A 16,789-nucleotide genomic window follows, 5' to 3' on the forward strand; every position below is an offset into this window, starting at 1 on the left:
AAAAATATGATTTCTGTGTTTTTCCCTCCATATGTATCACTATACCTTCCTAAAATATTCTCACACATGTTAGTGGTTGTGGAGTGCATGTGTATGTGTATACCTCCAAAGTGTTTCAAATATCTGTAGCCCTATATTAATTTTTCCAGAGATCTAAACATTTCTGGGAGTTAACAATATCAATGAAGTCTTTGTCATTTGCAGTACCTTCTGATAACTCTGCTTTGAAGAGTATGCTTGATGGGGACTAGAAATCAAATTGAAAATTAGAAAAGATCATTGATAATTTAGTCAAGTACAGCTGTCTCCTGGTGAACTGATTAGGATATATTCACTAGAGCTATCCGTACTGAAATTAGATTTTTAGAAATATGATCGATGTTCACATTTGTCAGAAGAAAGAAGACATTATTTCATACTTCTTGCAAGCCTATCACTTTTAATTCAGTACCATCATGCAGATTTTTCACAGAGATTTTCATTTAATCAATTTTACATTTCCCCTTAAATGATGTCTCAGTGAAAATCTCATACAATGTTTCATAATGTATCTGCATGCCAGAAAAATGTGTATTTCCTAGATGTCACTATGTGACTTTAACTGCCTATTATTACAAATAAATGATATTACTTCATTTTTTTCTTGACTAAGGTGGAACAATATTGTGTTAAAGTGAGCACATCATTGATAAAAACTACTTCAGAGATTTACTGTTATCTTTAAGAAACAAAAAAAATTATTAGGAAAGAGGCTATAACAACCAAAAAATCCCATAACTGCAATATAGATAGACATAGATATATACATATATACATACATACATATATGTATATGTATACATATATGTATGTATGTATGTATGTAGCAAGATAATATAATTCTAAAGATTTTGTTCCACTAGTGACTATATGAGTTCAAATATATATCAAGCAATTAATCAATGGAACTATAACAGATTTGATTAATCTTAGCATTTTCTTTAATTAAAAAATACACTTCAAAAATATGTAATTCTACTTGAATATTATTTTATTTTCATTTTTCACTATAATGTATGAACAGCTTTTTTCATAGTTTTTCACAGTCTGATGATGTAAAGAAAAAAATTCAGTTTTGCCAAAAATGAAATTATCATAGATTGAACTTGATTGCCACTAAGAAATTGTTGGACAGTTGAAACAGGATAAAAAAGAAAAATAATGAACACATTGAGTTCCATTTCCCTAAATTCTTTTTTGTTTGTTTTTACAAGGCAGTTGGGGTCAAGTGACTTGGGCAAAATCACACGTCTAAGAAGTATTGAATGTCTAAAGGCAAATTTGAACTCAGGTCTTCCTGACTCCAGGGTCCGTGCTCTATCTGCTGTGCCATCTAGCTGCCCCATTTAAATTTTTTATATTCAGTAAAATGTGTTATATTCCACAGGCTGCATACAACTAGGATAATATATGCTTATAAGATCATTTTAGCACATTATATAATTCTTTTAAAATTTAAAAAAGTTAAAATACATATCTTGCTCATTCAATTAAATTATGTTTCCATAATTATAACACTTGAAAAGTCATATTAAAATTTGTACTAATTTATATTTGTGCTAACTTAAATGTTTAATTGATTTTTAATATAAAATTACCCAATAAGCTTTTTTTTTTATTCAATCCAATAAATAATAATTAACCACCCACATGTCCTATCATAATGGGTAGAGACCTTGGGACAAACTTATGGGAAGACATCGACAAGTTTTATAAAACAGGCAAGACTGAGTGAATTGCATTTTGTATAAGTTAGATCAGAAATCCATTTGAATATTTGTGTCTCAATAAGAGTATAAGCTAGATTTTGGAGATACAAAGATTAGGTTTTTTTAAGTTTCTGTCATTAAATTTTCATTATAGTGGAGGTATAAACATTTACTTATATGACTATACATTTTGAAGAAAAAGAGAACACCGACAATTAAGGAGATCAGAAATTACTTCCCAGAGAGTATGGTATCTGAGATGAGCCTTGAAGAAAAGGAAGTAATCTAAGAAGCAGAGGTAAAGAGGAGGTGCATGTGGGACAGGTGAGGAGGATGACCTGGATAGAGTCTTATGTTAAAGCCCAGAGGCAGGAGATGCCCTGCTGAGTTCAGAAAATATCAAGTAAGCCAATTGGAGTGGAACAAAGAATACATAGAGAAGTTATATGAAATAAGTCTGGAAAACAAAGGTTAAAAGTTAAAATCTATGAAAGGCTTTACATGTCCTTGGTAATAAAATAGGCCTTGTATTTTATTATAGAGGTAATTGGGAGTTAGCAAAGCTACTTGTACTTTAAAGTTACCTGTATAATAGGAAGATTATTTTGGCAAATCTAAGGACATTTTTCATAGAGAAAAGAGTTTAGACAATTTTAGAGACCTTCTGGATCATCTGGTAAATTTTATTCAATTTAATTAAAATAGCAATTCCTCTAAATAAAAGAGCAACTAGGTAGATGGAATACAAGTCCTGGAGTCAGGAAGATTCATTTTCCTGAAATCAAATCTAGCCTTAGACATTTATAAGCTGTATGTCCCTGGGCAAGTAATTTCGCCCTGCTTGCCTTAGCTTCCTCATCTGTAAAATAAGCTAGAGAAGGAAATGACAAACCACTCCAGAATCTTTGCTAAAAAAACAAAAACCCAAGTAGGATCACAAAGAGTTGAACACAATTAATGAATTAAACAACAACAATATGGGCTGGGGGAGAATGTATATATATTTACTTTCTCTGAACTTTTCTCAGTTATTACCTTCTTCTTGAAGCCTTACTTAATTTAAAATGATAAAAATATTCTTTCTGTCCTTAGGTTTTCTTAGAACACTTTGCATATATCTCTCCTTTGAACATATCACTTCCAACCTTATCTGTGCACATGTAATATCATTGTAGCATATATGTATATGTGCATGTGTACACACTCACACATTTTGAAGATAGGAACTGTGTCAGTTATCTTATATCCCCAGCATTTATCAGTATACCTGATTCATAATAAATATAGAATTTAATTGATTTTATATCTACATATGTATGTGTGTATACACATATATTTTATCATCTTGAATTTAAATAACATATATATCTATGTTTGGAGCTGCTTTAAGAATCTTATTTAATATTTTCTTTCTTTAATTTTGAAGAATACATTGAATTCTTTTGGAATAAATATATTTTTGATTAGTTCTATTGAGGGAACCTAAAGAAATGAATATATTTGACATACCCTTGATAATGGTATATTTGTGATCTTTTAAGAAATTAAAATAATTATGAATATAATATTAAAACAAATGTTAATTTTAATCTTCTTTAGTCTATAATTAAAATAGCATTTGAATAATATGTTTTTAAATTATCTAGAAGCTTTGAATTATGTATTTATTTCCCATTCTCATGTATTTTATCTAGCTCATTTGACAGCAAATTTGTTTACCAGCAAAGAGGACTTGGACCAATTGAAGAGGATACTATTCTTGTGATAGATCCAAATAATGCTGCAGTGCTTCAGTCTACTGGGAAAAATTTGTGAGTTATACTGTTTTGTTATTGTTTCCAAGATTTCTGCTAAGTATAATGCACGCATGGCATTGAGGGAATTAGATCTAGAATCATAAAATATTGAAACTGGGAAGAGTCCTAGAAAATTCCTGGTCCTAGGATTATAGATTTTTAGACCTCAGTAGGGACAGCAGAAACTTGGGATGTGCTCATACTTTTAAATTCTCAATGTGATCATTTAAACCTCTGATATGGCAAATACTACAAAACAGGGCTTGATTTATTGTTTTGTTGATTGTTTAGACTTTAAAAAGTGATGAATAAAAATGTTAATGATGCAAATTAAATTTTAAAGTTTATTGTTTTTCAAGAGCAGTCTGTTAAACATTTCCCAGCATATCACAACATCTAATCCAGTCTTTTCTTTTAAGAAGTGAGAAAATTGGCCAAGGTAGGAAATAAGAAAATAGGAACAAAAAGTTAGAGCTGTAATGGATCTTCCTAGCTATCAAGTCCAAATCCTTCATTTTATAGACAAGGAAAAAAAGACAAAGTTAAATGATTTATCTGGGATCATATAGCTAGTGTTTGAGTTGGGATTTGAAACCAAGTTTTCCTAACTCCAAAGCAGTGGGCTTTCTGCTCTACTATACTGCTTCCCCAGGTATCTTTTAGATCATCACAATTTTCATGGGTGAACAATAACAAAGCTGGGGAAAGAACCCAAGCCACCTTAGATGCAGTATAACACTTCTCATCGCAGCACAGGTGTCTCCTTGAATAACTAGTGGAATAACATGACCTATTCCTCATAGATGTCAGAATGCCTTATTAACTCTAGCCAAACCAATCGCCTCCATCAAAAATGATGTCAATGGCAATATGCTATTCTTACAACACAGCTAATAGAGCTTGTTATGGAACATAGAAAAAAAACTAATCAGTTATCCTATAAGAGAAAGGGTCACTTAAGCTAATCCAATAATTGGAGTGTAAAAATGCTTCATTCTTCTCACCCCAAGTTAAAAAGTAAGCAAATTGCCTTTCCAGCCTTAGGTGGCCACAGTGAAATTTGGCTTTGAAAAACACTTCTTATTTTCTCTAAATCCTGAACAACAGGATTTTAGTGATATGAACAGAATTAGCTGATGTTTTTCTCTGTGGAGAAAAAAATTAAACGTGGTTATAAGATATCACTTATTGACTATTACACTGCTGTCTGTGAACACTTGCAGGAGGATGGAACTCTTGGTTTGGGGTTCCTGCTCAGAGGGAGAGCTGAAGGGAAGCTTGAGGCACTATCCCCCCCATTCCACTATTAGAAGTGGTTAAATGGCTCCCTGCCCAGAGAATATTTATAGAAGAACTCAAAAAGGAGTTTAAAAATCAAATGAGAGACATTGAGAAAAAACTAAAAAAAAATAAAAATAAAAACCATCCACGAAAATTATGGGGAGAAAGTGAATGAACTAGAAAAGGAGGTACAGAGTCTCAAAGATGAAAATAATTCTTTGCAAATTAGAATTGGGGGCAGCTAGGTGGTATAGTGAATAGAGCACCAGCCCTGAAGTCAGGAGGATCTGAGTTCAAATGTGGCCTCAGACACTTAACACTTCCCAATTGTATGATTCTGGGCAAGTCACTTAACCCCAATTGACTCAGCAAAAAAGAAGATTCGAATTGGGCAAGGGGAAACTAGTGAATCTATGAGAGACCAAGAAATAACAAAATAAATTATAAAGAATAAGAAAATATACAGAATGCAAAACATAGGGAAAATGACAGATTTGGAGAACAGATCAAGAAGAGAAAATATAAGAATAATTGGACTACCAGAAGGTTGTGACCAAAAAGAGAACTTTGACACAATAATGCAGGAAATAATCCAAGAAAATTGTCCTGGAGTGATAGAACATATAAGGAGGGAATCTGTTTTATTTGATTATGCTTGTTTGTACACAGAGGTTTTGTTTTTCTTGTTTTCTTAGTTGGTAGGATGTGGGAAGAAGCTGGAAAAGAGAAAATGTGAATCCAACAATAAAATAACGTTTTAAGCAGAACAGCGATATATGTGTTAATGTAGCTCCTCTAGAATATGTAATAATGATGTTTATAAAATGCTCTTCAGGTTACTTATAAAGATAGTAACTCAGGAGGTTTTACACAGGAAATCTGGCATGTTTGGAATTCTCTCCCTCTTAAGTTCTATCTTTTGAAATCCCTTGTTTCCTTCAAGATTCAAATCAATTTCATCTATAAAATGAAAGCGTTAAACAAAATGATCTCTGAATCTATGATCTTTTGACCTTAAGAGACCCGTCTTGATTTTTCCAGTGATTAATAGTCTTCCCACCTCTACTCCTCAGATCACTTTCTGTTTACCTTTTGTAAATTTTACAGTTTGTAAATTATAAATAAATACACCTCTGTGTAACTGTTGTTGTATATCTACTCTAAAAGCAAGCATTATTTTACTTTTATCTTTGTATTGTCTGTAGATAGCACTGACCCTGGAAACTACTTAGAGGAAATGCTCATTTAATTATATTGAACAAAATTGATTGGATGATCTATAAAGTCTCTAAAAGTCACCTAAACTCCTTTCTCTAAGACAATCTTCAGGCTTTTTCTGCTCTAGGAAACGAAGAATAAACCAAAAAATAGATAATATTCAAAATTTAATGATTCTTAGAATTCACACACATAGACATTCTTGTATTAAAGCTGGATGGTACTAAATGGTTTGCTTGATGTGAAAGCAGATTCTTGCTTCTGGAATATAGTATATATACATCCTTACCCTTCTAGATTAAATTTTCAAAATTATCAGAAAATCTTAGATTTTCAAGAAAATAAATATTATATTGGTTTTTCTCATTATACTTCCATGATTTTCATTTTTCTGCCATTCTTTCTATAAACCAAGCATTTAAATTTAATTATCAATGGTTTTCCTGAAGACTTAATACATATTTAGACAAATATGTTTCTTTCTTGTTGGCTCAAGATGTTGTCTTTCCCATTTATTAGGAAAGCAAATGTTAGATTTTGAAGAGAGAGTGTCTCTTCCTGTGTTAATCTTACATATTTTTCTCTAAAATTAATTGAATGGTATTTGTATTTCATCATACAATAGATTTCATTGCTTTTATGTGGTTCTACATTTAAATCGTATTCTTAGAGTATGAGATCTTAGAAAAAAATATAGTCAAATCATCTCATTTTACAAAAAAAATTATCTGAGGTTTAGAGAAGTAAGTGAATTGTCCAAGATTCCACATCTCATAGTTAACAGAACCAAAATGCTAGCTCAGTTATCCCAAGTTTAAAACCAGAAGATTCTCTATTATAGCATACTGTTGTTCTAATATGTGATATTTTACATTACCTTTAGTTTTAGTCTTTTCCACAATTTCCTTAGGAATATGTTATCAATTGTTATTAATTTTAAACTGTCTCATTAAATGTATCTGCTTGTAGTTCATTTATTTTTTATCGGACAAATGATGTAGATATTTTTATTTTCCAGGTTTTACTTGCCACATGGTTTGAGTATAGATAAAGATGGAAATTACTGGGTGACAGATGTGGCTCTTCATCAGGTAAATAATTTGTATTACTTTTAGCAAAAGCAGAAACAACAACAAAAAAAAATTTGCCAGTAATAATTTAGCTGTCTCAAATGCCTTCCTGAAAAAATATAGCATTATAAATAGAAGCTAACATGGAATGTGAAGCTTAATTCTTCTATGAGCTACTTTTAAAATTATTATTGCAATTGTCTAGGTTCTCCCAAGACCTAGCATGACAACTAGTTAGTGAAACTATGTAAACATTTTGCTAATAGATAAATCATATAACTTACCAAAGGACCTTTTTTCCAATGATAAGATTAAGACTTCAATTAGAAGGGCTCTCACAATATCTCAAACATACCGTTTTTTTATGGGAGCATGGTGAATGGGATATAGTAGATAGCACATGAACTAATTGGTTTTCTTGGCAACCTCTCATTTCAAACATCAAATTAGTTAATATTTATTGAGACCTATCTACGGAAAAGTATTGTCCTAGAGAAGATAGAAAAATGAAATAATTATCATAGTTACTGCTCTTGTGAAATTTAACAGTTGCCTAGCTTTTCTAACTCTGATAGTTCAGTGGAATACCATTAAATTAATGATGTTATGTGGGAATAATTATCTTGTGATCTGGGTGCATGTTTCTGAATTATTATGCAAAATATTTATCTGTGCCTTCTCCTCTATTTTTTTGAAAGGTATTCAAACTAGATCCAAAAAGTAAAGGAAGCCCCCTGTTAATTTTGGGAAGAAGCATGCAGCCAGGCAGTGACAAAAATCACTTCTGTCAACCCACCGATGTGGCTGTAGATCCAGTTACTGGAACCATATATGTGTCTGATGGGTACTGCAATAGTCGGATTGTACAATTCTCCAAGAATGGAATGTTTATCTCACAGTGGGGAGAAGGTATTAAACAAGACTTTTGCTAATTTTAAATTCTTTATTCTTGCAACTATCAGTGAAGTACACAATTATTATTTGTGTTATTATTTGAATTGTAGTTGATAATGAAGAAAGCAAGCAATCCCAGAATCTTTCATTTATGGGCATAATAATAAAAATTCACATTTATATGGGGTGTCCCAAAAAGTCATTACAATTTTATGGCTTAAAACTGCATTAAAATTTTTAGAACTTCTGATACCTAACTAGATGCTTAGCTATTCAGATGGGTCCACAATTTTTCATCTGGCTGATACTTCCTCCATTGATGCAGGGAACAACCCCTCCAATCCATCTTAACTTTCAATAATTGTTGTCTAAATATTTACATTAATTCCCCAAAGAGGATTCATCCAATGTTCTTGAGGCTTCCCACTGGTTCTTTTAATATTTTGTGGGTACAAACCAGTACAGTATTTGGACTGTCTATCTCTTATCTCTGAATAATCCTCCTCCTTTTCTGATCATATATGCCCCAGATGATGTCTCATGACCAAGTAATCATTAGCAATATACCACAAACTGTGAAAGCACATACCCTGTGGTTTTCTTTCTATTGAGACCTTAGGTCACCAACAATTTTGCCTCTACTGAAATTGTGGTGTTTAATGATTCACAACCACATGGACTATTATTAGTATTCCTGAAACATTCAAGGGGAAAAAAAGGATAGTGAAAATAAAAATAATCTCTACACATTTACTGTTCCTTGAAAAAATAAGGAAGATTGCCAATGTATTTGTGAGTAAGAAAGACTATGGTATAAATCTATAAGGTGTTCCTCTCATCTAACCTCAGAACTAAAGAAATTGTGACACTAAATTTTTCAAAAATGATCTTCAGGATGTTTCTTTTTTACAATGTGTCTGTTTTTTACCCCTTATTATAGAGTCTTCAGGAAGCAATCCTAAACCAGGCCAGTTCCAAGTTCCTCACAGCTTGACCCTTGTGCCTCATTTTGGCCAGTTATGTGTAGCAGATAGAGAAAATGGTCGTATTCAGTGTTTTAAAATAGAAACCAAAGAATTCGTGAGAGAGATCAAGCATACAGCATTTGGAAGAAATGTATTTGCAATTTCATATACAACAGGTATTTCTTTCTTATTTTTATCATGTTAAACTTTACTTTTAAAATTTGTTTTCCATACCTTCATATTGTGTTTCCTAAACTTTTCCTTTTCACTGTTTTGTGTAATAAGGTCCAATTTTTTGGTTTTATCTGATTTTATCTGGATCATATGGGGCAGATATCATATTGGGCAGATGAAAATCTGCCCAATTATAGGGAATAGGGAATTTGTTTTTAACAGAAATAACTAAAATTTTCAAAAATATGTCTTCCTACAATATTGATTTTTCTTTAAGTTTGTCTTGTATATTGGCAATTTAATATATCTGCTATTATCATCAGCAGTTGTTGGCATGTGATGAAATCTGTGATCAATTTTTTTCTTTTACTCAAAAGGAAAAGGAAAAAATGGACAATCTATCTCAAAGAAAAAAGGAAATTCATTTTAAAAATGAGGTTTTCAATTGATATCAAAAGAGGTTAATAAACACTTAAACATTTTTATTTTATTTTTATCTGCCCAAATGTTTTCAGCCTATAAGCTATATTCATAGCTCTAAATTCAAAATTAGAAGGTAAGTTTCCTTTAGCATCTCTCAAGTTGAGAAATATACCGATTATTACTATTTCTCAAACTTCAGATACTCCAAAATGCAAAATCAATAGTAAAGTGATTTAAGCCTAAGTGGTGATGACTTGATCTCTTGGTATGATATTTTGGCCGATTTTGACTTTTTTTTTAAAGTCTAGTCATATATGCGTTATTCCATTTTCCTTTGTTACCATTAAAGGTAGTCCTTATGGATTAACAAATTCCTTGATAATACCATTAATCAGTAAGTTATATAGATAGTCTCTGAGAACATCTTCAAAAAGGACTTTTCCCCATATCTTTCCTAGAAGAGTTGGGAATCAGATGAATGGTGCAATTTGCAACTTAGAGACATCTAATCCTTTACTCTCTTTCTCTGTGTGTATCGGTCTGTCTCTTTATGACTCTATCACTGTCTCTGTCTCCCTCCCCTCTCTCCCTCTCACCTCTTCTCTCTCCCACTTCCACATAAATATATCATCCCAGCATGCAGATATTGGGTCTCAGTTTGTTGTTAACAACATTATGTTAATATTTGGAAGAGATTGAATTTGAAGTAGATGCATTCTATTGATATATTGGATCTGGTCATATCAGAAGGGGGATAGCCTATTGCCTTGTTGACATCACCATTTCCATTCAGAAATTCCAAAATTACTTCAACATATGCCAAATTTGAGTAGTTTTTGTTGTTCTGCTCTCTAATGTTCTCTAAAATTAAATCCTTCTAGAGGTTGTAATCATATGTTGTTCAAACATCTCTCAGAAAATGCCTAGAATATGACATGGAATATGTCCTCTGTGTGTACTCTATCCAAAACAATAGTATAGTCTACATTATCAGTCTTGACTGTCACCTCCCTACAGGGCCTATGACTACAGATTGAAAAGGTCCATTAAGTATTATTGATAAGGTCAGATTCATTGCTCATTGAGGCTAGGATTTCTTTAGCCCTATCCCCATCTTCATTTCCTGAAATTGGTCCTATAACCTTTAGCTTCCATCCCATCAGAGCTACATTCTCTTTACAAGCATCCATAGCTGCTATGTGGCCATGTTTTCCATGGTTGCAACAGGATGGCATTCTTCCTTTCTGTTTTTCTCCTGGTAGAGCAGTATTTGTATGTCAAGCTATCCTGGCTGCCACATCCTTGTCAAGAACATTCTCCTGCTTAGTTACACTGAAGCATGTAGCAGCAGATGGTCTTGAAGTGGATAGAGTTCCATATCTATGAGAATGGACCCCTTGTTTAATTTTTATCATTAGTTCATATATATTAATCTCTTTGTTTTTAAATTTTTATTACATGTCCAATGACCCTACTTTGCAAAGAGCATCATCTAGTAAAGACCTCATATCATTGAACTAATTAGCCAAAACACTAGCAGGATGCAGTCTATGCATAGCTTCCTTTTCAAGAGGATGTATTCCTCTTTCAGTGAGTTTCTGTCTATCCCTGAAGAATTAAGATGCACATAATTCTGATATCTGTTATTTAGAAGTATATAAGAGTTATAATCAAAATCATCAGATTCTATCCCAGTGAAAGGCAAAGGTGAGGAAAGTGAGAAGGGACAAGTATGCCTTTCCCTGCTACCCTTGATATTCAAGGAGTTGCCCTCTTTGTGTCTTTTATGTCTGTATCATAAACCTTGCATTGATTTCTTCTTTATGCTCTCTCTGCACACACTTAATTAATAAGCATGAATCACAAAGCAATTATGATTGGTCACAGCTTTATGTGGAACAAATCAGAAATTAGAAGATATTCTGTAGAAAATATTTACCAGATGGATACATAATGAGGGTAGGGAATGGGGAAGAAGGAACAGCTAATGCTTCCTTGTTCTTTGCCTAATCCTAAGGAACAATAATGGCCTGAAGAGCATCTGTTTCCAGTCTATTCCCAGGAGCATTCTAAGAGGTTTTTTTTTTCCCCAAATGTGAAGGGCGGGCATGGACCCAATTGCCAAGCCCAGAATGTCCAGCCTCTAAATTCTAGGCTCACATCACAAAACACTTGAAAGATTTTTCTCTCCTTTTTTCCATCCTCCATTGTGCACCACATTTGCTTTTCTTCTAACCCAAACTTGGCCTGAATTTTGCATTCCTCTTTAATTTATTTTTTATTATAGATTTTTATTTACAAGACATATGCATGGGTAATTTTTCAGCATTGCCCTTTGCAAAACCTTCTGTTCCAACTTGTCCCCTCCTTCCCCCTACTCCCTTCCCTAGATGGCAGGTAGTCCCATACATGTTAAATGTGTTAAGGTATATGTTAAATACAATATATGTATACATGTTTATACAGTTATCTTGCTTCACAAGAAAAATGAGATTTAGAAATAAGCTAAAAATAATCTGAGAAGGAAAACAAAAAGGCAAGTGGACAATAACAGAAAGAGTACTCCTATTTAATTTTTAAAAATGTATTGGTACCTTTAATTTTTTAAAAGAAAATAAATATCATTATAATTCTCAGTTAATGAAAATGTGAGCAAGGAGAATATTCCATTTTTTCAATCAGTATAAATAAACAAAAATTTGTTGCAATAAATAGTGAAATATCAAGACAAACAATGATGAGGAAATTCATGTGAAAGAGCAGAAACTTTTATTGTTACAAAAAAAGAACTAAGTAGTGGTATAGTAGAAAGAGTGTTGAGTAGAGTCAGAATAACTGAATCTTGTCTCTACCACTGTTTAAATCTATTTAAACTTGAGCAAGTCAAGATACAGTATCACAGAATGCAGAATATAGAACTCAGATACAGTTCTTTAAATTCTAAAAAATAAACAAACCAAAAAAATAAAAAAATCTGAAACAATTGGAATTAGATATCCTCTGAGGTTTTTCCCAAGCATAAGTCTATGGTCCAGTATTTATGGGTAGATAATATCATGATTCTAGTCCCATCAAACTCTGGAAACAAATTCTCAGTTGGTAACAACAGATCAACTCAGTTTGGATGCTTTTTGAGCTTTTCCAGTTCATATCTGCCTTTAAGACTTCACCTCAGGGCATTTTGCCTTTGTTGTCCTCTTTTTTTGTGTGTTCTGATCTTCCCTGTCTCTATAGTAACTCTCTATGATCAGGCCTCTTTTTGCTTTTTTGCTCATTTTTACAAGTTGGGTTCTGCTCCTAGGGCACAGGGGAGATTGTCCCAAGCTTCTTTTGCAGGGGGACAGGGGCCTCTCACTGACTCTGCCAGGGAAGTGATGTGACAGGCTTTCCACAGTGCTAGGTGGGCCTGGCCAAGTCCTGCTTAGTTATCCTGGAGTTTGGGGGCTCACAATTAAGCTTCTGTTGTTGTGTTGGAGATCTTACAGCTAATCTGCTGATCCACTGGCCTTCTAAACCAGGCTAGAGTAGCCAATGCTTCTGGCTAAGAACTTCACACCAGATTCCCCATGCCCAGCCTTCCCATGCAGCACCACATTGCCCCCTGCCTAATTGAGACAGACTTTTCCTGAAATCCTTCCAAAATACCTTAAGCTTGAAAATTATCATACTCCAACTGTTTGTCAATTCTGTCAAAATCTATTTAGAGGCTTGATCTAGCATTGATTCTGAAGGAAGCTGGAAAGAGATCAGATAATGTCCTGTCTATTCTCCACCATCTTGGCTCCCCACCTCAGTTTATCTTATTTCATCAATCTCCCTTTTCATTTTTCACCTAACTTCCTTTATAGTTTCCAAATAGTTATTGAGGCAATATCCATTTACTTAGTAGACTAAATAATAAGATTAGCACTTATCCAGACACAGGAAGAAGCAAATTGAGATTTTTGCATTATCCATCACCATTTCCTCCCCCTCAATTTAAATGTATTCTCACCTAGAATAGTTTTTGGTACACACATTTCTAATTTGCATAGGAGGGATTATATGAGTGTCAGATGCATGCATCATTTAGCAATTAATTTTCACTGACCAATCACCTTGCTAGTAGCTCATTTCCTCATTAACTTTCATTCTAGATTCTAAAATAATCAAGCAGTGTATATTAGCATTTCTTCATAAATTAATAGAAATATACAATATTTCTTACTACTTGTTAGGATTACTAAGTGAGAACTCAGGTTGTCTGGACAGTGACAAGGTGAGAATTCAGGTTTTCTGGACAATTACAAGGTGAGAACTCAGGTTGACTTGATAGAGGGGGCAAGCTCATTGGCTGGGGTGGTTCTTCCCAGAAGCCCTTGCATTATCCCACACCCATTCTCTGGGAGGATAAAAGAGACAGCACTGGGCGCAGAGAGCAGATCAGCCTGGAGAAGGATAAGAGCTGGAGGAGATTCAGAGCCAGGATTCAAGAAGAAAGACTCTGAATTGCATCAGGCTTGACGGGGCTCTCTGCAGGAAGGGAAGTCACTTCTTTGGACAAGAGTTAACAGGAACTGCCTGGAGACAACGGTTCGTTACAGGAAGAAGAATCTGTCTGAGAGATTTGAGTAGACACAGCAGATCTCTTCCCAGAGAGCGATCCAGCAGCTTCTGGAGACGACAGCTCGTTACAATTGGCGCCCAACGTGGGGCAAGGACTTTTGCTTATCCTGACAAGAGGAGCTAGACCAGACCTTCGCAATTTGGCGCCCGAACAGGGACAGACACAGTCCTGATTCCAGTGGAAAAGCTTCCGATCTAGATCTCAGTCTCTCTGACCCAGAACCGTGAGTAACGAGGAAACTTTGTTAAAGATTAAGTGAGCGTGCTAATAGATAAATAAGGAACTTAACTTGTTAAGGGCTAAACCAGGAATCTCTTATAGCTGAAATGGGGCAGATGTTAGCTATATTCAATCCCTGGACCTCAGCCGACTCATCCCCAGCCCCAGAAGCAACCTCAGCCCCACCCCCATTCAGGAGTGGTACTATAGAGAGTATAATCAACATAATTGAGGAGCAGAGTTTACTTGTAACCTGGGTACAAATTGCTAAACTCTTGGCTGCATTAAGACGCACATCCCCTTGGTTCTTAGAGGAAGAAAAGATAGATGTAGATAAATGGAAGCTAGTGGGATATGAAATGAAAGAATTTCAAGCAAAAAATGGGCCTCGTTCAATTTCTGCAGAAGTATTTTATATCTACAACATAGTTCAATTAGCCTTAAACTATCAAGCAAGTTGTAGGAGAAGGAAAAGTTTTAAAAATGAACAGAGGAGGAAGTGTGAGGAAAAAAGGAAAGATCAAGATCTTGCCCTAGAGCAAGAAGATTTAAATGAGGAATTATGGTATGATTCTCTTGAAGAAGCTTCAACTCTGCCTAGAGAACAGATTATTGACAGGCCCACATCAACCCCACCTTCAGAGGTGGAGGAAGAAGGAGGGGAAAAGGCAGAAACACAAACAGAATTGCCTGTGAAGCAGCCTAAGCCTATGACAAGATTAGAAAAAGCATTGGTTAAAGCTAAGAGAGAAGGACAGGATATAAGTGATTTTATACATGCATATCCTGTGATTGAAGATATTGACTCTGTAGGTAAAAAAAGGAGAAGATATGCACCTTTAGATTTGAATAAAATTAAGGATTTGAAAAAAGGTTGTACCCTTTATGGGGCTACATCAGCTTATGTCAAAATGTTACTAGATGGTTTGTCTTATGAAGTCCTAACCCCGAATGATTGGAAATCCATAGCAAGGACATGTCTGGAACCTGGAGAAAATTTATTATGGCTTGCGGAATTTCATGAATTATGTAAAATTCAAGTCAGATGCAATTTGGAAATAGGAGTTAACACACAATTCACTTTTGAGCACTTGGCTGGTGAAGGTCGATATGGAGAGAATTCAGAACAGATTAATTATACCATGACAATATATGAACAAATTGCTAAGGCTGCAATAAAAGCTTGGGGTGTCCTTCCTGGACAGAAAGATCGCGGAGAGGCTTTCACTAAAATACAGCAAGGTCCCAATGAACCTTTTGCAGATTTTGTGGGACGTTTGCAAACTGCTGTCAAAAGAACTATTGGAGAAAATGCAGCTACAGAAATAATGACCAGACATCTGGCTAAGGAAAATGCCAATGAGATTTGCAAAAGGATTATATGGGGATTAGACAAAGATGCTCCTTTAGAGGAGATCATAAGACGCTGTGCGACAGTGGGAACAAATGCTTTTTACACCCAGACTATGATGAACGTGGAAAGACAGGGTCCCTCCTGGCAAGGGACTTCTAGAGAAACTCGGAGATGTTTTCAATGTGGAAAAATTGTACATCTAAGAGCTCAGTGTAGATATGGAGATACAGTGAAAAGACAGGGTGAGAGAAGACCTAAAACCCCATGTCCAAAATGCAACAGAGGACTCCATTGGGCATCAGAGTGTAGAATAATTCAGGGAAATGGGATGAGGGGCCCAGGTCCAGGGCCCCAGGCAAAAAAGACTTGGGGCATGATGGCAGCTGATGTTACACCCAAAGAACCTTTAGAAGGCCAGGACTCTGATTTAATCAATCAGCAGAGAAGCAATCACATGGCAGAAAGGGATTACCTGATAAGTCAGTCAAAAGGCAATCAGATTGCAAAAATGGATTACACTTGGGGAGAATACAGGCCTTTTAAACCAACAGGGCTGTGCCCAGTGCAAACAACTCCAATGTAATTGTCAGATGATGAGAAGAGATTTAGAAAGTGGTAAATAGAAGGAAATTAGATAGGTTAACTGCCTGGGAGAGAGGGTTTGCTTGTATTTCTTCAGCAGGAGAAGGAATCAGATGGGTGCCAACGAGTCGTATTCACCTTGTCCATCAGAGAGAGACAGAAAAAGAGAAAGATCTCAAAATAAAGGAGAAGATCTAAGAAACATCTTACACCGAAAGAGCATGGATAATAAGAAGACTATTAAAGAACTTTAAAACCAGCAGGAATCATGGGACTTCCTCACACAAGATGAGACTAATGGACAATGGACTTAAGGACATTTATAAATTTTCAATTTATGATTATGTTATATACTTCTAGCATGTGTTACGTTACTATGTTACTATGTGCTTATGTAATTTATGTAATTATCTGTAATACTTCCCATATTGATGGATTTATGTTTCAAGGTCATTTATG

At 34.5% G+C, this 16,789-nt stretch overlaps 1 protein-coding gene across 14 annotated transcripts in view; it reads left to right on the forward strand.

The window, feature by feature from the left end:
• The window catches only part of PAM (peptidylglycine alpha-amidating monooxygenase), a 344,584-nt gene that overhangs the window by 306,747 nt on the left and 21,048 nt on the right, over positions 1-16,789 (forward strand). For all 14 annotated transcript variants that reach the window (XM_074281870.1, XM_074281880.1, XM_074281881.1 and 11 more), the window contains 4 exons: positions 3,443-3,559; positions 7,062-7,134; positions 7,812-8,022; positions 8,948-9,148. In XM_074281870.1, coding sequence (XP_074137971.1) covers positions 3,443-3,559; positions 7,062-7,134; positions 7,812-8,022; positions 8,948-9,148 — 602 coding nt within the window. The remainder of the gene's footprint in view (positions 1-3,442; positions 3,560-7,061; positions 7,135-7,811; positions 8,023-8,947; positions 9,149-16,789) is intronic.

This window comes from Sminthopsis crassicaudata, chromosome 1 (genome assembly GCF_048593235.1).
Source record: "Sminthopsis crassicaudata isolate SCR6 chromosome 1, ASM4859323v1, whole genome shotgun sequence".
Classification (NCBI taxonomy): domain Eukaryota; kingdom Metazoa; phylum Chordata; class Mammalia; order Dasyuromorphia; family Dasyuridae; genus Sminthopsis; species Sminthopsis crassicaudata.